At 45.7% G+C, this 27,364-nt stretch overlaps 1 protein-coding gene across 1 annotated transcript in view; it reads left to right on the top strand.

The window, feature by feature from the left end:
• The window catches only part of MASP2 (MBL associated serine protease 2), a 250,999-nt gene that overhangs the window by 222,224 nt on the left and 1,411 nt on the right, over positions 1–27,364 (top strand). The window contains exons 8-9 of the mRNA XM_088447809.1: positions 11,608–11,742; positions 23,363–23,440. Coding sequence (XP_088303935.1) covers positions 11,608–11,742; positions 23,363–23,440 — 213 coding nt within the window. The remainder of the gene's footprint in view (positions 1–11,607; positions 11,743–23,362; positions 23,441–27,364) is intronic.

The following is a 27,364-nucleotide window of genomic DNA, read 5'->3' as shown; positions in this document are numbered from 1 at the left end:
AGCAACAAACTTCTCTATTGTGTTGTTTATTTCTGGGGGGTATAAATATGCTCTGACCCTGGGTTCCTGGTCTTCGTGCTGAATGCTGATAGACGGGGGTTTCTTGCTGATGCCTACATCTGGTCCAGAGCGCTGCGTATGTATAACTGTACTTGGGTCTGTATAATTCCTTTGCGCCAAATTGTACTTATAACGTGTGTAACTGACTGTACTTTTACTTGAATAATATTTTGTGCTTTGGAACCACAGGTTCTAGGTCTGGAGTCTTTATTTACTGTATAACTACGTACACAAAATAGCGTCATCCTTAAAGGTTTATAGGCAGGATATCAGAAGGTATAGGCAGGGGTGTATAGAGGTTCAAAGGCAGTATCGTTAGTGTGTATGCATGTACAGTATGTATTTATATATATATATATGTGTGTTTATGTATATGTATGTATATATGTGTGTGTGTATGTATATATGTGTGTGTGTACATTTCTCTATCTGTAATAATTGTGTGTGTGTGTGGACCTGGCATGTGTGTTTGGAGAAGGGGTCAAGGAGGGGGTTGGGGGCCCCAGAGATAAAAGTGTACCGGGCCCCAAGATTCCGGTTGTCTGCATTGATTACAGTAAGCATTTGTTATGTCTTCTTTTTTAGCTTTTACTTTTTTCCTTGTTTGTGGAACTACAGTTGTCAGCATGGCCTGGTGTCAGGGCAAGCTGCCACTTGTGGTCCTGCAGGTGTCAGCAGACCTCACCACCCATTTTTGACTGGTTGTCCATGCTGAGATTTGTAGTTTGCCAAAGACAAATTGCTTCTATTGTATTATAAACCTCTGTAATTTTTGCTAGTTAGAGTGTTGAGGAGATCCATAGACCGCAGTGTGGTGATACTGAGGCATATTTATTAAATAATGTCAGTGGGCTATAAAACAGGCATTTTCAGGGATACTCACAAATATTAAGAATCCCTGGGATTTACCATGGAGGGACCGCAGGGGATAACTCCCTTTCCAACCGCAATGCTCTTTTCCATTGGAATTACCAAGCGCTGAAATGAGAATATTGCATGCCAGGGTGAGGAGGGAAGCAATGGGTTAAGGAGAGGAACAGGGAGAGATGGAGGGATAAGGATGGAGTTTTACAATAGCGTCATCCTTAAAGGTTTGTAGGCAGGATATCAGAAGGTATAGGCAGGGGTGTATAGAGGTTCAAAGGCAGTATCGTTAGTTGGGGGCTCGTAGTGAAGTCACTTACCTACTCACACGGCACATATGGTTATCGATATCTCACCAAAGGGTGGAGTGGCCACATGCAGGGTTTACCTGCAACCGCACAGTGCTGAGAGATCGCTACCCATTTTTGTGTAAGCCAGGGACGCTGACTAGAATCCAGGGACAAGAGAGGAAAAAGTTTGTTTTCCTTTGTTGATAGAACCTAACATTTAAAGGGGTGCTGCAGTATTGAACACGCGGCTGAGTCGCAGTTTTGCGCACAGTAAAGATGCACTTTTGTATTGCCAGCAGTTCACGCACACCACCTCCACCTTATGTGGATGGAGGTGCAAGTACAGTTATCAAAAATACCCATAAAAATGTAACAAGCAATTTGTACCCTCTCCTAAGCCATCATAAAGAAAATGTTCATGATGTGGATGATGAGCCTATTGTAATGTCTGCCATTTCCCATGCTGTACAGATGATAGATGCTGCACCACGACAATCACGAGTGGTGACGCCATTTCCATTGGTAACAGTAAGGGAAGTGCTAGCCCCCTCTGCACCCGTAGAGGAAGTTGTTAATACCATACGTAGCAACAGCAGACTAAACCCCCAACCAGGTAGCAAGGTCAAAAGGTAGCAGCGCTGCCGGTCTGCATCCCATTCGGACTATAACTGTTCCGAATGGAAATGCAGATGCGAACGGTGTAGTGCCCACTAGGGAAGTGGTAATGCATTGTCTTTGGACAAGAGCAGAACTAAATTCCATCATAAAAGATTTCCCCGATCCCAAAAAGGAACTAGCCAAATGTCAAAGATTTTTGAGGAATTTGGGTAGTTCTCATGAGCCAACTAATAAAGATTGGCGTGTGGTGTTAAGGGCCTGTCTACCACACAATACCGACGTGGAAAAATTTATCACGGATTGTGTATTGGATGGTGACGTTCCCTTAACAGACCAAGTAAACCAAGATAATATTTCACGCATCATAACTCAATTGGGTGTATATTTTCCAGTAGTAGTTAACTGGAACAAAATTTTCACCATAAAGCAAAAGGAGAGTGAATCTGCAGAAGATTATTGCGACCGGGCTCTGCAGACTATCACCCAGTACACTGAGTTAGAAGATATTAAAGATAGCACTCACCACAGGCGAATGATTGTCACCATACTCATGGATGGCCTTAAAGAAGACTTAAAGACCCGGGTTCAGACCTCACAGCCTGGCTGGAGGGGAGTCACAATAGATACCCTCACAGAATCTGCCATAAAACATGATAAAAACATCTCAAAGAAGAGAGAGACCCAGAGCAAAAAACTAATGGCTGTCAGTATCCAAGCTCTGGAAGGAATGACTGTAACATCACAGCCAGTAGACACACCTGCACCTATACACACACTTGCACCTGAACAGTTACACGTCCTCACCAATCCCACACCACAGCAAACATATCCTTACCCCACATATCATACACAAACACAGGTCCCATGCTACCCACAAACTTCACACCTCCCACCATACCATTATCCTCCATATTCCTACCCATACCCACCATCTTTCCCTCTTGCTCAACTCCCACAACAATCCTTTCATCCACCCCGTTCAAAAAGATGTTTTAACTGTCACCAAGTGGGAAACATAAGTACTGCAAAGTGAAGAACACCACACATGAACACGGGTTTCCCATGGGTTCATAGGCAACCCCACTATCTTCTCCCAGGCCTTATATGACTGTTTACAATCTTTTCAACCTGCCAATGGATCTGTTCTAATGTAAAATGTGGACGATTTATTGTTGTATTTAGGTCATGTTTAAATGATATTAAACAGTTGTGCTTTATCTCTCACACACAGGACACAAGGGTGAGGAGGGAAGCAATGGGTTAAGGAGAGGAACAGGGAGAGATGGAGGGATAAGGATGGAGTTTTACAACCATGATCAGGACAGAGCCACAAATTATTCCAGAAAGGATAAGAACAGGGCCAGGTCAAGATCTCCTAGTTGTGTTTGGTGAGAGTAGCTTTGGGAGGGGGAAGAGAGAGACTAAAGGAGAGAAGATGGTGAAAAGAGTGAAAAACACTCTTGAAGAAGTCAGAAAAGTCACAGTGGTGGGAGAATACTAGACTGCAAACGTGACTGGAATGATTGGGGGAGGAAGTCCACTGAGCATGACCAAAATAGGAAGAGAAGTAGAGAAGTTTGGTAGCAGCATCACTGGGATTATCCATCAGTGGGTTTCCCCCTGGAAACCCCAGGATGAGGAAGGGAAGGTCAGAGGAGAGAAAGCGGAGGAGTCAAGCAGCAAAGTTAGTTAGGAGGTGGGGCCCAGAAGACGTTAGAGGATGGTAGATGATCTGGGGGAAAAGGTAGTTTTTAAGTTCTCCAGGATGGGGGAAGGAAGGAGAGAAAGTGGAGGACTCAAGCAGCAAAGTTAGCAAAGAAGTGGGAGGTGGGGCCAGGAGGACTTTAGATGAATGTTGAGGATGGTAGATGACCACCACCCAAAGATGAACTGGGGGAAGACAGCCATTGCAGACAGGCAGTGAGTGTTTGGGGGTGGTGACGGGGGGTGGTTGAAGAAACGCAGGCGTGCCTGTCCGTTTGAACACCGTTGCATGGGCGTGCATAAATTAGCCATTGCAATTCCATACGCAGCTTGAGTACTCACTGCGTTCAATGAAGTTAGCAATTTCTAAGTGAGGTCAGGGCTGCTATAATTCTGCGTGAGGCACCAATGGTACTCGATATTACCGATGTTTATGAAGGTTTGCAAAGTATTATGTATCTGAGATAGAGGTAGTGGGCGTCTCTATGCTGGCAGTACGACGGCATTGCGATTGCTATCATTAGTATATTTTCAAAGCAGACCAGTGTACGATTACGGAGCTGCGATCGCAATAGCAATCCATGATGATTCGGGCCCTGAGTCCCTGTACAGGTATAACACAGAAGTTACTCACTTGTGAGAATGGAAATGTTGAGTGAGCTGTGCAGTATGTGCCCTGTGGCAGGGGGTTGCAGAGGTTTGAGCTTGGAGGTTGGAACAGTGTCAGGGGTCTGCAAAAGGCCCTTCGTCTTGCGCTCTGCAGCTGGTGCTTGCTGAGGTCTGTGGTGGTCCCTGTGCCCGGAGTAAGATGGGGTCAGAGCTCCTGGTGACTACCCAGAGGTCCTGCTTAGTACCTGGAATAGCACAGGACATCTGCTGTCCCGGAGCCAAAAGCCGAATGTGAACATGGGCGGCCCTTATCGCTTATTTGAGGGAAAAGTTTCCAAGTTCCTCCTTACACTAGAATAATTATCGGGCAACTAGTTGTGAAAAATCAAACATGTTTAGTTAGTCGGACCTACCATTGTGTTGTTTTTTTGGCACGTGAGAACAAATGATTATGATTACCGTTTACAGGGCAGTCTCTAGACGATATGGCTCGCAGTGAAAACAGTTGAAATGTGCACCCCCCACCTCCAATTTTTGTTTTCAAATCGATCTTATCGTTTGACGCCAAGCATAAGACCGTACCTTTGCGCTCGGTGGCGTGGCCACACAACAAGGGGTGTATCCTCAAAGGAGAACACTACCTTACACCATAGATTTGCACCCTGCATCCCCACAGATTGGCCAACACAGTAAAAAAGCACACACATCGGAGCCCAGAGTAAAAAAGAAACGCAGCAATTGTCCCCACGGTAAAAATAAAACCACAATGGCAAACACAGTAAAAAAAAAGACATCTGACCTGTTGGCAGCGCCGCAGAGGAGAAGCTCCCAGTCCCTCACTCACCCACGGGCAGCACTACAGCCTGAGAGATGCAGAGACTGGCTGAGGCACAGGTAGGAGGCTTCATGACCTGTGATGTCACACCACCTCACCGCCATAGGTCATGGCACGGGCAGCGTCTGAGCCCACCACTCCCCCGACCCAAAGTAGGACTGGCGGTGCTGCTGTTGCCGCCAGTCGCGCTGCTGCTCCCCCGTTTCCCTGTTCTGGTAGCCCCATGCTATGGAACGGCTCGTCCGCTCCTAGAAACGACCCTGATCATTTGCTCCCACACACTTGTCAATTATCGTTCCAACCAATCAACTAGGCTGCTTGGAATGATATCATTCTGATATATGGCCAGCTTTAGTCAGACAATTTGGTTAGATGTTTTGCTAACTTAGGGCCTGATTCAGAGCCGCTCGTAAGCGGCAGCTCGTTCACTCCGAGCGATGTTTGCACATCTGCGCATGCGTATGGGTCGTAATGCGCATGCGCCAACCAGTCAGTGGGGTCGGAAAACGTGTGTTCGCAAAATTGCGAGTGCCTGCTAATTTGAGTGACAGGATGAGGCGTTTGTGGGTGGTAACAGGGGAAGGTGCTTGAAAACGGGGAGGGAGATCCGAACGCAGAAATATATGCCCTGTGAATCGTCCGCAAGTGTACTTCTTGCAAGTATGATGATTGCAATTTTCTTAAAGTTGATTCTAGGTGCATTATTAAATCAGAAAGGTCAGGTATGGCCATCACATCTTTCTTCCATATATTATGTAATGATATCCACTGAGCAGCAAAGAAATTATTAACCAAATGTGCATATAACATATTGATTTTGTATGGGACATTAACTAATAATTTTAAAAGTGATCTAAGAGTGGTAGATTCAATGTCATTATCGGAAACTAAAGGAGCAGTAGATATGTAATGTCTTGTTTGCAAATACATGTAAAAATGTTGTTTTGGCAAATTATACTTCTGTTGTAAATCAGCGAAAGACAATAAGGAGCCACCTGGATCAAAAACTTTGGTGATACTTGATAGGCCTTTCTCTCTCCATCTAAGATAATTGCTGTTAGTCAAAGAAGGAGGAAAGGCTGGGTTACCCCATAAGGGAATGTACGGGGAATATAAATAATTACTTCGTAACTTTTTGTTAATAGAAATCCACGCATAATAAGTATCTTTAAAGATAATATTTTGTAAAATAAAAGGAGGAATATCTTTAATTTTGGAATGTAATAATGCACTAGGGGAGTATGGTGAGAATAATGCCCAATCCAATCGTCTATCTGTATACTCTTCTTTGTCTGATATCCAATCATTAATATAATGGAAAAATATAGATAACAGTAACTTTTTAGATCTGGGAGACCAAAACCTCCTTTAGATCGAGTATTAGTCAACCTAGTCTGTGCTATACGAGGGCGTTTACCTTGCCATAGAAAATGTCAAAGATTTTTGTTGAGAATTTTAATGTCTTTTAAGGACAAACCAATCGGAAGCATTTGCATCAAGTAGAAAATTTTGGGAAAAATAATAGATTTTATTACTGCTATTCTCCCCAATAATGAAAGGGGTAAGGATTTCCAATTATCTAGCAATGATTTTATTTTAGCTATCATTGGTATATAGTTGGCCTCATATAAGTGTGATAAATCTGAAGTAATGTGAACACCTAAATATTTAAGTGTGTTTGAAACACCAGAAAATAATGGTATAAATGGTAAAGAATTAAAGTAAGTATTTGATCCACATATAGGCACTATCTCAGATATATCTAAGTTAACTTTATACCCCGAAATTGATCCAAAAGAGGATATGAGATCCATCACTGCTGGGAATGATTCCTGGGGATTGGAAATGAACAGTAGCATATCGTCAGCAAAAAGCACAATTTTCAAAGTGACGTCTCCAATTGAAATTCCTTCTACATGCGGGGATACTCTTAATGCTATAGCCAAGGGTTCAATTGCTATGGCAAATAAGAGTGGAGATAGAGGACATCCCTGCCGTGTTCCTCTGTATATCTCAAATGGTGAAGAAATATATCCATTGCAAGAGACCTGTGAGAGTGGGTTCGTATATAATGTTTTTAAAACATCAGCAAAAGATAAAGGGAAACCAAATTTAATTAATGTTGAATAAAGATGTTCCCAAATCACAAGGTCAAATGCCTTTTCGGCGTTAAAGGAAACTATCATATGGGGATTGGAACATTGAGAAAGTCGAAGATGCTGAATTGCAGCTAACAGTCTTCTAACATTCACTACAGAATGGCGACCCATAATAAATCCGGATTGATCCGTATGTATGATTTGTGGAAGGATTTGTTTCAATCTTTCCGCATAAATTTTTGTCAATATCTTATAGTCGATATTAAGTAAAGATATCGGTCTGTAAGAACCTGGGAGTGATAAATCTTTACCAGTTTTAGGTAAAACTTTAATTATTGCAGAATTAAAGTAAAGTGGAACTGTTTTAGTGTTGATAATATGATTATAAAATGAGACCAATGTGTCTCCAATCCTTGGTAAAAGGATTTTATAAAACTCTGACGATAAGCCGTCTGGTTCGGGGGCTTTAGAAGACTTCAGCTGTTGCACAACCCCTGTGACCTCAAGTGTTATAGGATCTGTTAGAGAATTTGCTAAGTCTGTTTGTATCTGAGGGAATGAGAGACTATCCCACCAAGAAGAAGCAATGTTATTAGATTCAGTGGGAGTAACATTAAGTGAATAAAGTTTGGCATAGAATGATCTCATAACCTCTGTAATTTGGCTACTTGAGGTGGTCAAAGAGCCATCGTCATTTTGTAATGGGTTAACAACCATTGGTTTCCTGGTTCCTTGCAACAAATTAGATAACAATTTCCCAGTTTTGTTGCCAAATTTATGAAATTTGTAATTAATCAAAAATAGATGTCTGTCTCCTTTATTTTTCATGTATTCATCGAAATGAATTTTAGCTTCATTATATGCCACTTTTGATGAGGGAGTCGGGTTCGTTTTAAATAATTGAAACGCATTAGTGAGTCTATTTTGAATATCTGAATATGCAACAGCTAATCTCTTGTTCTCCGCCGAAACATATGAAATAATATTGCCACGAAGGACTGATTTCGCTGTTTGCCAAAATAATGACGGATTAGACTCGGCATGAGATATATTAGTGTGTTTATAATCCATCCACCCTGTTTCCAATTTATTACGGAAAGAAATAGACTGCGAAAGGTATGCTGGAAATTTCCAATGTCGATATGGACCTCTATCTAGAGTTGTCTGAATAATCATCCAGACCAACGCATGGTCAGATAAAACTATAGACTCAATATTTGGCTTTGAAACTTGTGGAAAAAGGGAGTGAGATGCCAAAATGTAGTCTATTCGTGAAAAAGTATGATGAGCTGAAGAGAGACACGTATAATCTTTTTCAATAGGATTAATAGCCCGCCAAACATCTACTAATTGAAGTCTAGATGCTATAGTTGGGACTCCTAACTTAGGTAAAGATATTGTAGAAGAGGTTTTCTGGGATCTGTCTAAATATGGGGATGAAATTAGGTTGAAATCACCACATACTATCATTGAGTCAGAATCATATACCAATAGTTTAGTTAACAATGACTGAAAAAAGGATTTTTTTATATATGTTTGGAGCATATATATTACAAAGCACATAGTTAGTCTTATGGATACATATTTTAATTATGACATAGCGACCGTCTGGATCAGCGTCCATAGAGATAACAGATAGAGGAATGGATCTTTTGGCCAGAATAACAACCCCTCGCGATTTAGAATTAAAAGGAGCAGCTGCTATTAATTTCCACTGAAGCATTTGGAATTTAGTTGTCTCTTCTGCCGTCAAGTGAGTTTCCTGAAGACATGCAATATCTATTTGTTGTTTAGAGAGATACATGAGAATTTTATGTCTCTTCACAGGAGAATTTATACCTCCTACATTCCACGTGCCAATCTTAAGCGCCATAGTGACTCACAGAAGATTATAATAATTATAAGAATAAATCTTATATACCTGAAGTCATACATTTCCATTCCTCTTAAAATGATATAAAGTAATGGGGGAGGAAAAACCACAGGGGAAGAAGAACAAACAGACAAAGACAGGGGGAAGACAAAGCATATCATACTCCATTTTGATATTATATCAATGAACTCTAGCCCAAAGATTATTAGGCAAAACAATATTTGCATCAATAAACCAAGAAACATATTTAGACAATAAGGGTCTACAGAGCCCCTTGTCATAACCCTCTAAAAATTATTAAAGAGAGCTAGTATTATAATATCCTTATCACTAAGGTAAATAGAAAAACAAAAAATGCAAAGATAATATTTCTATAACCTAGTGGAAAATCTTCTAAGATCACATAAGGATAAAGATCAATTATTAATCAAAATATACTTATCCAATGATGAAATAATTATGCAGACTATTTTTTAGGACATCAACCTCTATTGAACCGATAGAAATGGTATCAGTCGAAACGTTGTCCACTTTTTATAAGTTTGGCCAATTTAGTTGAAATTAGATCATGTTGGTGTATCAATAGTATCAGAAATATCCTGAGACGAAGCTTCGTGTTCCTCACGGATGTAAGCCATAGCATCTGAAGGATTGGTAAAGTCCTTATACGTTGAACCTTCAAAAAGTCGAAGTCTGGCTGGGTAAATAAGGGCAAATTTGCGTTTATCTGCAGCTAGTTGTGAACAGACAGGGGAAAACGCTTTCCTTGCTCTAGATAATTCTACAGAATAGTCTTGAAAGAGATAGAGCTTCGTACTCTCCCAAAGAATTGGCATAGTTCTTTTCTTTGAGGCCGCCCAAAATGCCTGTTTAGTAGGCAATTAAGACATCTAAAAAGGACAACTCTTGGACGCATGTTAGATGAATTGGGAGCTTGGCCCAGACGATGAACTCTCTCCACCACTAAGTCACTACATTCTTCTTCAATTTCGAGTAATTTGGGTAAGGTATTACGAACAAAATGAGCCAATGCTGGGCCTTTAATTGATTCTGGGAGTCCAACAAGTCTAGTATTATTTCGACGGGACCTATTTTCTAGGTCGTCTAGTTTGTGCCATAAATGGTAGTTGTCTTGCTCTAATTTCTTCACTGTGTGCTTTAGTTGTGAGACATCCTGAAAGACTTCTCCCATCCTTTGTTCTGTTACAGTAACTCTATGTGTTAACTCTTTCGACTGTGACGTGATATCTGAAACAGCTTGCGACAAGAGTGGACCCATTGTTGTTTTAATGGCTTCCACCACATCGTTATAAGTAATGGGAGCGTCTGACACACTACGATTCTGTTTAGAAGACTGAGTGTCTTGAGGTAATATTACTTTCTTAGCTGCAGGTGATGCAGGATCTTTATCCTTTCCTGGAGACATTACCGTTTCAGCTCGACGTTTTTCCTGTCTCTGCTGTTGCGGCTTCAGCGTGGCTGATGCAGAAAAATATTTTTCCATAGAAAATATATATATTATAAGGCTTTATAGTCTCGGCAATATTGAAATAAAGAAGTTGCGGGTAACAACAGGGCTCTGTGTAGGAGATATTCTTTACTTCATAATTATAATGAGAGTATGGAGTGTAAATTCAATACCACCTGGAATGTGGGATAATCATGGAAAATGAGTATGACCTGTCCAGCAGTGCCACTTATTATTGATGTCTCATCCAGTGGTTGTGGGGGAAAAGCAGGGTGATATTAGCTCTGTGGATCTCTATATGTATCCAGGAAGACCTCTCCTGTCAGTCTAACATTCAAGGCCTGAATGCTATCCAATATGGCCTGCTTCACTACCAGCTTTGTGTATTACACCACAGTAGTGTATCCTCAAATATAATAATCTGGGACCCCTTTGTTCTTTTACTAGAACTACTGTGCCCACCTTAGCATCCCGATTATGTAGTGCCGCAGGCAGAGAGCAGTATATATTCCGGCGACTCTTCACTTCCGGTTTCCGTCGCGATCGTGCTGTCCTGAAATCGAGGCCGCGGTCTCAGCCTCAGTGCTAGGCCCAATCAAGGACCGGAGACGAGTATGCGGCGAAACGGCTTAGACTTATGCGGCAGACTCCGGAGGGCTACTGCTTCGTATAGTAGCCGCTCACCAGTCACTGGTGCACCCGAGAGCCTCTCTTTTGTGCTTGATCGCCGGGAGCGCTATCAAGAGCACGTCTTCCCGGATCCACATCCAAGCCACGCCCCCCTACTCGTGTCCTTAAATTATAGAATTTACTAATTTAATGTCTGCATTCAGAAAGGGTCTTCTCTTTTCCTGTTTTCTATCTTCTCCACAAAGCTAAAGTGGTGGCGGCATATTTCTCTTCCAACGACTCATTGTTAGTTCATATAGCGCCCTTTTCTCATGATATACTGGAGCCAATGGCGCACCTGTAACCAGAGGAGACTCAAAACCAGGAAAAAAGCCAGCACCATTTTTTTTTATATAATCATTGATTTATTTCAGCATTTAATTACTGGACAGAAGTAAATATAACTATTTCTATATATGTATATTTTGTTAGGCTAATCTTAATTAAAACACTGGTGATACCACTTCTGGGAAACAAAATGCTGACGTGTAACATTGTATATTGTATAATTTTACTAGTTGTTGACTGTGGCGTGCCTGACAGCATAGACAATGGGACCTTCACCTATGAAACAGCGAGAGGCGTGACTACATACAATGCGATAATTCAGTATACATGCACAGGACCTTTCTACAACATAAAAGGTGGCCAAGGTAAGTCTGCAACAACCATATACTCAGTGGGAGGTTATTGAACAAAACCTCCCATTTTATACCAAAAATGGTCTAAAATTGTCTTATAGGATGTAAATGTGGTTCTTCTAATGAAAACAAATATTGGTTATAAGTGTAAAGTACATTTAAAGTAAATTATATTCTAAAAATTCATTTTTTTTGTTTTTTTAATTAAGTAAAAAATATTTTTTAGAAACAAGACACGCTTTTAATTGTATTTTCTACTGCAGAAAATATAACACAATTTTTAACACCTACAACTGTGAAAAACACTTTCATTATGGTGTATGGGATTTTTTTTTACTTATTTTTTTTATTTATATTAAACTGCAGCCCACATCTATGAAGACAATTTAAATATTTAAATATTCATTACAATGCAAACCACACAAATTATGGGGTCTATTTACTAAGCTGTGTTAGGAGATAAAGCGCATGGTGATAAGGTACCTGCCTATCAGCTCCTAACTGCCATGTCACAGGCTGTTTTTGAAAAATGACAGTTAGGAGCTGATTGGCTGGTTCCTTATCACGTTCACTTTATCTCCTTACAGCTTAGTAAATAGAACCCTATGTCATTAGTAAATATTTTAACATAAATGGCTTAAAAATGACTTTAAAATGTAGTAGAGTTAGACTTAAGGTAAAGCCTTATTTATTAGTTTTATTGTCCTCACATTGTGCACAGTGTATTGTTTATATCAGAAACACGTATATTAATCTAACACATGCAGCATTTCCTGACAATAACTACCAGATGAAGCCTGATTATGATTGTGCCCTTTCTTTAACATTTGAATTTATATGAGAGTCCTAACAACAATACAGAAAAAGATTATATATTACACGCACACACACACATATATATATATATATAAAATACACACACACACATATATATATATATATACACACACACACACATATATATATATATATACACACACACACACATATATATATATATATACACACACACACACACATATATATATATATACACACACATATATATATATACACACACACACACACATATATATATATATATATATATATACACACACACACACATATATATGTATATATATACACACACGCACACACACATATATATATATACACACACACACAAGACAGGCGCTAGTGACAGCGATACCCTCAAACACTATGCAAATAATAAAGCTAGCTAGGACTGCAACTACCAAAAAATTAACAGCTGGGGCCTCATCCAATGAAACATGAAGAAATACACAATGTAGGGAGCGCTGTCCACAGATAGTTATACAAATTTATTCAAGTAGCAATAAATCAATATTTATCCATAGCGAATCATACAAAGAATATACATCATATAAACCATATAAACATAAAGTTCGTACAATATACCAGCATAAGACGTCTGTAATACTAAAATGTACATCACATGACATAGACTTGTTAGTAAAGTGCACTAGAAGACACTAATATTATTATCATCCTTCTTAGGCCCGTATTCAATTTGAGGCGAAAAGTCCAGACTTTTCGCCTCTTCCGCCTGTTTTCCAGTCGGAAACGTATTGGGCGCGTGCCCGCTATTCCCCGTATTCAATTCCAAAGTAGGCGAAATTGGGAATAGGCGAAACTTCGATCGGCGAAAAAATACGGGCTTTTTCGGGAAATTATTGTAGGACTCCCCAAAAGATGTCCAGACCTGGGGGATCACTATGGGTACCCCTGTTTTTGCCTGCAAAAGAAAGTCGGGTTTTTAAATAACCACGGCAGGTGTTTTTTTCCAGACATTGAAGAAGTGATGCAGAAAAGCACTTCGCTTTTTATTTTCGTTTTTAAAAGTGGTCCCATCAAATTTGGGGTACATGAAAATGTGTACAGTACTAGCATACTTTTAAGTCCCTAAACTAATTTTTTAAAAATTCTGCAAAAAAGCACCTGCCGCTAATAGCCTATTCTAGAAAACACCTGCCGCTTACTTACAGAATACCCCGGAACCTATTTCCCTATTTTTAAACACTGTTCCCCTATTTTTTTTTTCACCCCAAAATTTAATATAATTTTTTTTGGTTGTTCTTTTTTTTTTAGTTTTTTTTGCAGCTTTCGTTTTAAGGGGGCATTCCCAAGGGTGCAGGCTATTTTTTTTTATCTATTTATCTATTTTTTAGCCTGCACCCCTAAACCCCAATTCTGCACTTTTTTTTACCTGCTAAAGGCTGGTGAATATTTATCCCCGTTTTTTTTACATTGACTTCTCGCACCGGTAAAAAGTCAATGTAATTGAATACGGGAATAATTGAAATAGGCGAAAATGACGTCATCGGCAATAAATTATCGCCGTTTCCGACATTTCGCCTCAAATTGAATACGGAGCCGAGTCACTTAATATAAACAGCATATGCAATCAGCAGCATATGAAATCAATTTCATAGTCACCTTATAGAATGTTAATGCTCTGTATTTAGTAAATAATCAGTGTCCTGGGTATTCATATAGAGGAACAAGTCTGTCAGCAATTTATGATTTAGTATCCAGTCGTTAGTAATTGCTCTCCTCCTCCAGCAATATAGATCATGCAGTTAATCATCTAAAATCAAAAAGCAGCAATATACAGTGTATAGGCAAATGGAATAACTGTGAGTAAATATCATTGGCCGTCCACGGGTAACATAAAGAGAGTATACTCAGCTCACTGGTTACATTGCAAAAAATGTTCCAACAGTGCAGCAGGAGACAGGCTGGGGGTCCGGGAGCCGCAATGTTGCTCCCCTCTCCCTCTTCTGATATCTCTCGTCTCCTTCATACGCTGTGTAACAACGTGGAAGGTGCAGTGTAACCACCGACTTCCCGGGGAAAGCTGGATGCTGTGCCTCTGCCGGAAACAGAGCAACAAGCCCGGAGAGAGCAAATCGTACTCATAATAATAATATACTGTATATAAAATATATCTTTATATATGGACATGTCATCATTTTATATTTGATAAGCAGTGACGTCATACGACTACTTTGGTGCTTGGAAAAGTGCATATCCGCTAGTGGAGGCAAATCAGGCAGCGTTCCCCTCATATCAGTTCTGCGAGCCATATAAAAGGGCCTCATTCAGAGGTGGACGAGCTGCCAATGCTGGACATAGTGGAGCTATGCACCACGCTCCGCCTTGGATTAGAGATGGCGGATGCAGAGAGGATTTATTTGCAAAGTGAGTGACAAGTGACGGGGGTTGTCCAGAAAATCACAGGTGTGTCAGGGCCATTTTCTGGGTGAGTCTTAGTGACCCACATGCGCATTCTGAGACCGCATAGGCTTGCTCGGAGGTTCAATGTGCGACCGATGTTTCCAATCTTTAATCTTGTGTACAGAAGCGGCGGATGTGAGACGCCAGAGGCGGGCTTCTATGTGCACAAGACATTAGCTAGGTCATTAGCATATTTTCGCAAGTCTGCTGCAACTGCGTTCACCTCTGACTCATTTTACACGTTGTAAGGTATATCGGGCCTGATTAAGAGACGCATCCAATCAACACGCAGCGCTGATGCTTATAGCTGAGCGATATTTTGTGCGCTTGCGTTACGGAGTGTAAGCACAAAGGCGCTCCTGCGATCAGGACAGACGCTGTCAGAAAGGTGGCAGGAAAGTGTTGGACGTTACTGGGCGGTGACTGGGAGGTGGTCCTTAGTGCCGGCAGCCATGGTCCATTCAGTGGGCGTATTATGGGAGTGTCGCAGGTCTATCAATGCAAGAGCCTGCGTTCCCAGACGCACAGCCACCGGCATAGGAGACCATGATCAGATGGAGACATTGCACCTGTCATAGGACTGCGGCAAGTTACAATGGTACAGCCGATGGTGGTGTATAAGGACGCAGCTATCGGTATTACAGCGTTCCCAGACGCACAGCCACCGGCATAGGAGACCGTGGTCAGATGGAGACATTACACCTGTCATAGGACTGCGGCAAGTTACAATGGTACAGCCGATGGTGGTGTATAAGGACGCAGCTATCGGTATTACAGCGTTCCCAGACGCACAGCCGCAGGCATAGGAGGCCGTGGTCAGATGGAGACATTGCACCTGTCATAGGACTGCGGCAAGTTACAATGGTACAGCCGATGGTGGTGTATAAGGACGCAGCTATCGGTATTACAGCGTTCCCAGACGCACAGCCACCGGCATAGGAGGCCGTGGTCAGATGGAGACATTGCACCTGCCATAGGACTGCGGCAAGTTACAATGGTACAGCCGATGGTGGCATATAAGGACGCAGCTATCGGTATTACAGCGTGCGCAGACGCACAGCCGCAGGCATAGGAGGCCGTGGTCAGATGGAGACATTGCACCTGCCATAGGACTGCGGCAAGTTACAATGGTACAGCCGATGGTGGTGTATAAGGACGCAGCTATCGGTATTATAGCGTTCCCAGACGCACAGCCGCAGGCATAAGAGGCCGTGGTCAGATGGAGACATTGCACCTGCCATAGGACTGCGGCAAGTTACAATGGTACAGCCGATGGTGGTGTATAAGGACGCAGCTATCGGTATTATAGCGTTCCCAGGCGCACAGCCACCGGCATAGGAGGCCGTGGTCAGATGGAGACATTGCACCTGTCATAGGACTGCGGCAAGTTACAATGGTACAGCCGATGGTGGTATATAAGGACGCAGCTATCGGTATTACAGCGTGCGCAGACGCACAGCCACCGGCATAGGAGGCCGTGGTCAGATGGAGACATTGCACCTGTCATAGGACTGCGGCAAGTTACAATGATACAGCCGATGGTGGTGTATAAGGACGCAGCTATCGGTATTACAGCGTTCCCAGACGCACAGACGCAGGAAAGGAGGCCGTGGTCAGCTGGAGACATTGCACCTGTCATAGGACTGCGGCAAGTTACAATGGTACAGCCGATGGTGGTGTATATGGACGTAGCTATCGGTATTATAGCGTGCGCAGACGCACAGCCGCAGGCATAGGAGACCGTGGTCAGATGGAGACATTGCACCTGTCATAGGACTGCGGCAAGTTACAATGGTACAGCCGATGGTGGTATATAAGGAAGCAGCTATCGGTATTACAGCGTGCGCAGACGCACAGCCACCGGCATAGGAGGCCGTGGTCAGATGGAGACATTGCACCTGTCATAGGACTGCGGCAAGTTACAATGATACAGCCGATGGTGGTGTATAAGGACGCAGCTATCGGTATTACAGCGTTCCCAGACGCACAGACGCAGGAAAGGAGGCCGTGGTCAGCTGGAGACATGGCACCTGTCATAGGACTGCGGCAAGTTACAATGGTACAGCCGATGGTGGTGTATATGGACGTAGCTATCGGTATTATAGCGTGCGCAGACGCACAGCCGCAGGCATAGGAGACCGTGGTCAGATGGAGACATTGCACCTGTCATAGGACTGCGGCAAGTTACAATGGTACAGCCGATGGTGGTGTATAAGGACGCAGCTATCGGTATTACAGCGTGCGCAGACGCACAGCCGCAGGCATAGGAGGCCGTGGTCAGATGGAGACATTGCACCTGCCATAGGACTGCGGCAAGTTACAATGGTACAGCCGATGGTGGTGTATAAGGACGTAGCTATCGGTATTACAGCGTGCGCAGACGCACAGACGCAGGACAGGAGGCCGTGGTCAGATTGAGACATTGCACCTGTCATAGGACTGCGGCAAGTTACAATGGTACAGCCGATGGTGGTGTATATGGACGTAGCTATCGGTATTATAGCGTGCGCAGACGCACAGCCGCAGGCATAGGAGACCGTGGTCAGATGGAGACATTGCACCTGCCAGAGGACTGCGGCAAGTTACAATGGTACAGCAGATGGTGGTGTATAAGGACGTAGCTATCGGTATTACAGCGTGCGCAGACGCACAGCCGCAGGCATAGGAGGCCGTGGTCAGATGGAGACATTGCACCTGCCATAGGACTGCGGCAAGTTACAATGGTACAGCCGATGGTGGTGTATAAGGACGTAGCTATCGGTATTATAGCGTGCGCAGACGCACAGCCGCAGGCATAGGAGACCGTGGTCAGATGGAGACATTGCACCTGTCATAGGACTGCGGCAAGTTACAATGGTACAGCCGATGGTGGTGTATAAGGACGCAGCTATCGGTATTACAGCGTGCGCATACGCACAGCCGCAGGCATAGGAGGCCGTGGTCAGATTGAGACATTGCACCTGTCATAGGACTGTGGCAAGTTACAATGGTACAGCCGATGGTGGTGTATAAGGACGCAGCTATCGGTATTATAGCGTTCCCAGACGCACAGACGCAGGCATAGGAGACCGTGGTCAGATGGAGACATTGCACCTGCCATAGGACTGCGGCAAGTTACAAAGGTACAGCCGATGGTGGTGTATAAGGACGCAGCTATCGGTATTATAGCGTTCCCAGACGCACAGACGCAGGCATAGGAGACCGTGGTCAGCTGGAGACATTGCACCTGTCATAGGACTGCGGCAAGTTACAATGGTACAGCCGATGGTGGTGTATATGGACGTAGCTATCGGTATTATAGCGTGCGCAGACGCACAGCCGCAGGCATAGGAGACCGTGGTCAGATGGAGACATTGCACCTGTCATAGGACTGCGGCAAGTTACAATGGTACAGCCGATGGTGGTGTATAAGGACGCAGCTATCGGTATTACAGCGTGCGCAGACGCACAGCCGCAGGCATAGGAGGCCGTGGTCAGATGGAGACATTGCACCTGCCATAGGACTGCGGCAAGTTACAATGGTACAGCCGATGGTGGTGTATAAGGACGTAGCTATCGGTATTACAGCGTACGCAGACGCACAGACGCAGGAAAGGAGGCCGTGGTCAGATTGAGACATTGCACCTGTCATAGGACTGCGGCAAGTTACAATGGTACAGCCGATGGTGGTGTATATGGACGTAGCTATCGGTATTATAGCGTGCGCAGACGCACAGCCGCAGGCATAGGAGACCGTGGTCAGATGGAGACATTGCACCTGCCATAGGACTGCGGCAAGTTACAATGGTACAGCCGATGGTGGTGTATAAGGACGTAGCTATCGGTATTACAGCGTGCGCAGACGCACAGCCGCAGGCATAGGAGGCTGTGGTCAGATGGAGACATTGCACCTGCCATAGGACTGCGGCAAGTTACAATGGTACAGCCGATGGTGGTGTATAAGGACGTAGCTATCGGTATTATAGCGTGCGCAGACGCACAGCCGCAGGCATAGGAGACAGTGGTCAGATGGAGACATTGCACCTGTCATAGGACTGCGGCAAGTTACAATGGTACAGCCGATGGTGGTGTATAAGGACGCAGCTATCGGTATTACAGCGTGCGCAGAAGCACAGCCGCAGGCATAGGAGGCCGTGGTCAGATTGAGACATTGCACCTGTCATAGGACTGCGGCAAGTTACAATGGTACAGCCGATGGTGGTGTATAAGGACGCAGCTATCGGTATTATAGCGTTCCCAGACGCACAGACGCAGGCATAGGAGACCGTGGTCAGATGGAGACATTGCACCTGCCATAGGACTGCGGCAAGTTACAAAGGTACAGCCGATGGTGGTGTATAAGGACGCAGCTATCGGTATTATAGCGTTCCCAGACGCACAGACGCAGGCATAGGAGACCGTGGTCAGATGGAGACATTGCACCTGTCATAGGACTGCGGCAAGTTACAATGGTACAGCCGATGGTGGTATATAAGGAAGCAGCTATCGGTATTACAGCGTGCGCAGACGCACAGCCACCGGCATAGGAGGCCGTGGTCAGATGGAGACATTGCACCTGTCATAGGACTGCGGCAAGTTACAATGGTACAGCCGATGGTGGTGTATAAGGACGCAGCTATCGGTATTACAGCGTTCCCAGACGCACAGACGCAGGAAAGGAGGCCGTGGTCAGCTGGAGACATTGCACCTGTCATAGGACTGCCGCAAGTTACAATGGTACAGCCGATGGTGGTGTATAAGGACGCAGCTATCGGTATTACAGCGTGCGCAGATGCACAGACGCAGGCATAGGAGGCCGTGGTCAGATGGAGACATTGCACCTGACATAGGACTGCGGCAAGTTACAATGGTACAGCCGATGGTGGTATATAAGGACGCAGCTATCGGTATTACAGCGTGCGCAGACGCACAGCCGCAGGAAAGGAGGCCGTGGTCAGATGGAGACATTGCACCTGTCATAGGACTGCGGCAAGTTACAATGGTACAGCCGATGGTGGTGTATAAGGACGTAGCTATCGGTATTATAGCGTGCGCAGACGCACAGACGCAGGCATAGGAGACCGTGGTCACATGGAGACATTGCACCTGTCATAGGACTGCGGCAAGTTACAATGGTACAGCCGATGGTGGTATATAAGGACGCAGCTATCGGTATTACAGCGTGCGCAGACACACAGCCGCAGGCATAGGAGGCCGTGGTCAGATGGAGACATTGCACCTGTCATAGGACTACTGCAAGTTACAATGGTACAGCCGATGGTGGTGTATAAGGACGCAGCTATCGGTATTACAGCGTGCGCAGACGTACAGACGCAGGAAAGGAGGCCGTGGTCAGATGGAGACATTGCACCTGTCATAGGACTGCGGCAAGATACAATGGTACAGCCGATGGTGGTGTATAAGGACGCAGCTATCGGTATTACAGCGTGCGCAGACGCACAGCCGCAGGCATATGAGGCCGTGGTCAGATGGAGACATTGCACCTGCCATAGGACTGCGGCAAGTTACAATGGTACAGCCGATGGTGGTGTATAAGGACGCAGCTATCGGTATTATAGCGTGCCCAGACGCACAGACGCAGGAAAGGAGGCCGTGGTCAGATGGAGACATTGCACCTGCCATAGGACTGCGGCAAGTTACAATGGTACAGCCGATGGTGGAGTATAAGGACGCAGCTATCGGTATTATAGCGTTTCCAGACGCACAGCCGCAGGCATAGGAGGCCGTGGTCAGCTGGAGACATTGCACCTGTCATAGGACTGCGGCAAGTTACAATGGTACAGATGATGGTGGTATATAAGGACGCAGCTATCGGTATTACAGCGTGCGCAGACGCACAGCCGCAGGAAAGGAGACCGTGGTCAGATGGAGACATTGCACCTGCCATAGGACTGCGGCAAGTTACAATGGTACAGCCGATGGTGGCGCATAAGGACGCAGCTATCGGTATTACAGCGTGCGCAGACGTACAGACGCAGGCATAGGAGGCCGTGGTCAGATGGAGACATTGCACCTGTCATAGGACTGCGGCAAGTTACAATGATACAGCCGATGGTGGTGTATAAGGACGCAGCTATCGGTATTACAGCGTGTGCAGACGCACAGCCGCAGGCATAGGAGGCCGTGGTCACATGGAGACATTGCACCTGACATAGGACTGCGGCAAGTTACAATGGTACAGCCGATGGTGGTATATAAGGACGCAGCTATCGGTATTATAGCGTTCCCAGACGCACAGACGCAGGAAAGGAGGCCGTGGTCAGCTGGAGACATTGCACCTGACATCGGACTGCGGCAAGTTACAATGGTACAGCCGATGGTGGTGTATAAGGACGCAGCTATCGGTATTACAGCGTGCGCAGACGCACAGCCGCAGGCATAGGAGGCCGTGGTCAGCTGGAGACATTGCACCTGCAATAGGACTGCGGCAAGTTACAATGGTACAGCCGATGGTGGTGTATAAGGACGCAGCTATCGGTATTACAGCGTGTGTAGACGCACAGACACAGGCATAGGAGGCCGTGGTCAGATGGAGACATTGCACCTGCCATAGGACTGCGGCAAGTTACAATGGTACAGCCGATGGTGGCGCATAAGGAAGCAGCTATCGGTATTACAGCGTGCGCGTTTCTAGAGAGGAGGGGGCCCGTGTGCAGTCTCCGACATGGGCCCTCTCTACGCCCGGCAGCGCACTGAGATGTGCGCGGCCAGCGCCAGAGCTATAGACTCTGGGCTCTAGAGTGTGCCCAGAATCTATAATGTATGCACAGGTCACCGGGAAAATGGCTGCAGCGGTTTTACAGCACCGGATCCCGCGCCGATGTTGGACTCCGGAGAGGAAAGTAATATTATGAGTGCAGGGTGTGCGGTGCAGGGCCCCCTGGACCCAGGGGCCCGTGTTCCCCGCACACCCTGCATCCATTATAGAAATGCCCCTGCGCACAGCCGCAGGAAAAGAGGCCGTGGTCAGATAGAGACAAGTTACACAGCCGATGGTGGCGCATAAATATGCAGCTATCGGTATTACAGCGTGCGTAGACCAGACAGTGGGCATCTCAGTCCTTGCACTTTCAGCTGCACGGATGTACACCAGGGCATTTGCATAAACTGGCAGATGAGCGATGTCAAATAGACGCTGCTGCGTGCGCTCCTGTAGGCGACTCACAATCAAGCCCATAATGTGGACATAATGCCCCAGAGCTTTTCTACAAAGTGTATCTCAGTATTAGCAGCTGAACTACAAAGTGTATCTCAGTATTAGCAGCTGAACTACAAAGTGTATCTCAGTATTAGCAGCTGAACTACAAAGTGTATCTCATTATTAGCAGCTGAACTACAAAGTATATCTCATTATTAGCAGCTGAACTACAAAGTATATCTCAGTATTAGCAGCTGAACTACAAAGTATATCTCAGTATTAGCAGCTGAACTACAAAGTATATCTCAGTATTAGCAGCTGAACTACAAAGTGTATCTCAGTATTAGCAGCTGAACTACAAAGTGTATCTCAGTATTAGCAGCTGAACTACAAAGTATATCTCATTATTAGCAGCTGAACTACAAAGTGTATCTCAGTATTAGCAGCTGAACTACAAAGTATATCTCATTATTAGCAGCTGAACTACAAAGTGTATCTCATTATTAGCAGCTGAACTACAAAGTATATCTCAGTATTAGCAGCTGAACTACAAAGTATATCTCAGTATTAGCAGCTGAACTACAAAGTATATCTCATTATTAGCAGCTGAACTACAAAGTATATCTCAGTATTAGCAGCTGAACTACAAAGTATATCTCATTATTAGCAGCTGAACTACAAAGTGTATCTCAGTATTAGCAGCTGAACTACAAAGTGTATCTCAGTATTAGCAGCTGAACTACAAAGTGTATCTCATTATTAGCAGCTGAACTACAAAGTGTATCTCAGTATTAGCAGCTGAACTACAAAGTATATCTCATTATTAGCAGCTGAACTACAAAGTGTATCTCATTATTAGCAGCTGAACTACAAAGTGTATCTCAGTATTAGCAGCTGAACTACAAAGTGTATCTCAGTATTAGCAGCTGAACTACAAAGTATATCTCATTATTAGCAGCTGAACTACAAAGTGTATCTCATTATTAGCAGCTGAACTACAAAGTGTATCTCATTATTAGCAGCTGAACTACAAAGTGTATCTCAGTATTAGCAGCTGAACTACAAAGTATATCTCATTATTAGCAGCTGAACTACAAAGTATATCTCAGTATTAGCAGCTGAACTACAAAGTGTATCTCAGTATTAGCAGCTGAACTACAAAGTATATCTCAGTATTAGCAGCTGAACTACAAAGTATATCATAGTAAAAGTTTTTTTCCTGCTATTTTTTAGGGAAATACCAGTGTGGGACAGGAGGATACTGGGAAGATATCAATACCAAGAGCAAAACACTTCCAACGTGTGTACCTGGTATGTATAGTCGACCAACTCGCCCAGAATGCTCTGAAAATTCCCACATTTTGGGGAGACCTCTCAGACCTTGGGCGTGTACGCTGCATTGTGCCCTGCCACCCCTTGTAGACATTGTGCAGTTGGAACGGGGTCATAATTGCGCAAACCACATCATTTTCACGTGAACCTCCTGTCTGGGATCTACTGGTGGAGATGTCCATAAAGTGATGGGAAATATTTGTAGTAATCACTGGCACATACTGGGAATTGCAAATGTCACTCTATGATTACATTTCACTTAGTCAACTTTCTTCATTGCTTGCTAATTTCACATTAATGTATTTATTATATAACTAGCTAAGTTTTACCTGGGTAGACCTTAGATATTTCCATTTCCTTCATCCAATTTTAACGTATATGTTTAGTTCATTTTATGCCTCTGAGGTAATCACTTTAACTCCCTTATTGGAATATTTTGGACTGTGCTGCAGCCCCCCCTCTTGTGTCGCCTCTCACCCCAGACAATGAACTGGACGGTCCCGCAGCACTCGGGCTATGTTGCTTTGTCACCCAATCACCTCAGTCGAGAGGGATTTTTTTTTATCCCTTTTACCCTCTTAGGAGTTTTGTGTAGCGCTGCTCCAGCCAACATGGGACTTCAGAGGTAAGTATTAAATAATATGGATCCCAGGGACTCTGCACCAGGTCCGGCCAGCCTGTAACGCCGACTACGCATGTGCGTAGGGTGCCGGCCAGCAGAGGGCACACCGTCCCGCTGCCACACTCTTTTCTCCCCCTTCCCCCCAGCTTCCGCAGGGTGGCTCCAATAGCCCGGTGGTCGCTGAGATTTTACCAGCGGGCACCCTGCTCCCCGCAGCGGCAGCCAGAGCTAACTCCTGAGCTCCAGCGTCCGGTTTTCCCCACGGGCACTAGGGGAGAGGCATCATGACATCTCTCCCATAGTAACGAGGAGCGGCGGACGACAGCGGACACAGGATCGGGGCTTAAGGTAATTATTCAGTTTTTTTTTTTCTAGCACTCTTACAGGGGGCTTAGCACTGGGAGCTTAGTACTGGGGGTACTATTACAGGGGGCTTAGCACTGGGGGCACTATTACAGGGGGCTTAGCACTGGGAGCACTATAACAGGGGACTTAGCACTGGGGGCACTATTACAGGGGTTTAGCACTGGGGTCACTATTACAGGGGGCTTAGCACTGGGAGCACTATTACAGGGGGCTTAGCACTGGGGGCACTATTACAGGGGGCTTAGCACTGGGGGCACTATTACAGGGGGTTAGCACTGGGAGCACTATTACAGGGGGCTTAGCACTGGGGGTACTATTACAGGGGGCTTAGCACTGGGGGCACTATTACAGGGGGCTTAGTACTGGGGGTACTATTACAGGGGGCTTAGCACTGGGAGCTCTAGTACAGGGGGCTTAGCACTGGGGGCACTATTACAGGGGCTTAGCACTGGGGGCACTCTTACAGGGGGCTTAGCACTGGGGGCACTATTACATGGGGCTTAGTACTGGGGGCACTATTACAGGGGGCTTAGCACTGGGAGTACTATTACAGGGGGCTTAGCACTGGGGACACTATTACAGGGGACTTAGCACTGGGGGTACTATTACAGGGGGCTTAGCACTGGTGGCACTATTACAGGGGGCTTAGCACTGGGGGCACTATTACAGGGGGCTTAGCACTGCGGACACTATTACAGGGGGCTTAGCACTGGGGGCACTATTACAGGGGGCTTAGCACTGGGAGCACTATTACAGGGGGCTTAGCACTGGTGGCACTATTACAGGGGGCTTAGCACTGGTGGCACTATTACAGGGGGCTTAGCACTAGGGGCACTATTACAGGGGTTTAGCACTGGGGGTACTATTACAGGGGGCTTAGCACTGGGGGTACTATTACAGGAGGCTTAGCACTGGTGACACTATTACAGGGGGCTTAGCACTGGGAGCACTATTACAGGGGGCTTAGCACTGGGGGCACTATTACAGGGGGCTTAGCACTGGGGGCACTATTACAGGGGGCTTAGCACTGCGGGCACTATCACAGGGGGATTAGCACTGGGGGCACTATTACAGGGGGCTTAGCACTGGGGACACTCTTACAGGGGGCTTAGCACTGGGGGCACTATTACAGAGGGCTTAGCACTGGGGGCACTATTACAGTGGGCTTAGCACTGGGGACACTATTACAGGGGTTTAGCACTGGGGGTACTATTACAGGGGGCTTAGCACTGGGAGCACTATTACAGGGGGCTTTGCACTGGGAGCACTATTACAGGGGGCTTAGCACTGGGGACACTATTACAGTGGGCTTAGCACTGGGGGCACTATTACAGGGGGCTTAGCACTTGGGTCTTAGCACTGGGGGCACTATTACAGGGGGCTTAGTACTGGGGGCACTATTACAGGGGGCTTAGCACTGGGGGCACTCTTACAGGGGGCTTAGCACTGGGGGCACTCTTACAGGGGGCTTAGCACTGGGGGTACTATTACAGGGGGCTTAGCACTGTTGGCACTATTACAGGGGGCTTAGCACTGGGAGCACTATTACAGGGGGCTTAGCACTGGTGGCACTATTACAGGGGGCTTAGTACTGGGGGCACTATTACAGGGGGCTTTGCACTGGGAGCTCTAATACAGGGGGCTTAGTACTGGGGGTACTATTACAGGGGGCTTAGCACTGGGAGCTCTAGTACAGGGGGCACTCTTACAGGGGGCTTAGCACTGGGGGCACTATTACATGGGGCTTAGCACTGGGAGCTCTAGTACAGGGGGCTTAGCACTGGGAGCTCTATTACAGGGGGCTTAGCACTGTTGGCACTATTACAGGGGGCTTAGCACTGGGGGCACTATTACAGTGGGCTTAGCACTGGGAGCACTATTACATGGGGCTTAGCACTGGGGGCACTATTACAGGGGGCTTAGCACTGGGAGCTCTAGTACAGGGGGCTTAGCACTGGGAGCTCTATTACAGGGGGCTTAGCACTGTTGGCACTATTACAGGGGGCTTAGCACTGTTGGCACTATTACAGGGGGCTTAGCACTGTTGGCACTATTACAGGGGGCTTAGCACTGGGGAAACTATTACAGGGGACTTAGCACTGTTGGCACTATTACAGGGGGCTTAGCACTGGTGGCACTATTACAGGGGGCTTAGCACTGGGAGCTCTATTACAGGGGGCTTAGCACTGTTGGCACTATTACAGGGGGCTTAGCACTGTTGGCACTATTACAGTGGGCTTAGCACTGTTGGCACTATTACAGGGGGCTTAGCACTGGTGGCACTATTACAGGGGGCTTAGTACTGGGGGCACTATTACAGGGGGCTTAGCACTGGGAGCTCTAATACAGGGGGCTTAGTACTGGGGGTACTATTACAGGGGGCTTAGCACTGGGAGCTCTAGTACAGGGGGCTTAGCACTGGGGGCACTATTACAGGGGGCTTAGCACTGGGGGCACTATTACAGGAGGCTTAGTACTGGGGGCACTATTACAGGGGGCTTAGCACTGGGAGCTCTAGTACAGGGGGCTTAGCACTGGGAGCTCTATTACAGGGGGCTTAGCACTGGGGGCACTATTACAGGGGGCTTAGCACTGGGGGCACTATTACAGCGGGCTTAGCACTGGGAGCTCTAGTACAGGGGGCTTAGCACTGGGAGCTCTAGTACAGGGGGCTTAGCACTGGGGGCACTATTACAGGGGGCTTAGCACTGGGGGCACTATTACAGGGGGCTTAGCACTGGGAGCTCTAGTACAGGGGGCTTAGCACTGGGGGCACTATTACAGGGGACTTAGCACTGGGGGCACTATTACAGGGGGCTTAGCACTGGGAGCTCTAGTACAGGGGGCTTAGTACTGGGGGCACTATTACAGGGGGCTTAGCACTGGGAGCTCTAGTACAGGGGGCTTAGCACTGG

Source organism: Taudactylus pleione, unplaced genomic scaffold (assembly GCF_031769625.1).
Source record: "Taudactylus pleione unplaced genomic scaffold, aTauple2 ptg000441l, whole genome shotgun sequence".
NCBI lineage: Eukaryota > Metazoa > Chordata > Amphibia > Anura > Myobatrachidae > Taudactylus > Taudactylus pleione.
This window is presented reverse-complemented; position numbering and strand designations above follow the sequence as displayed.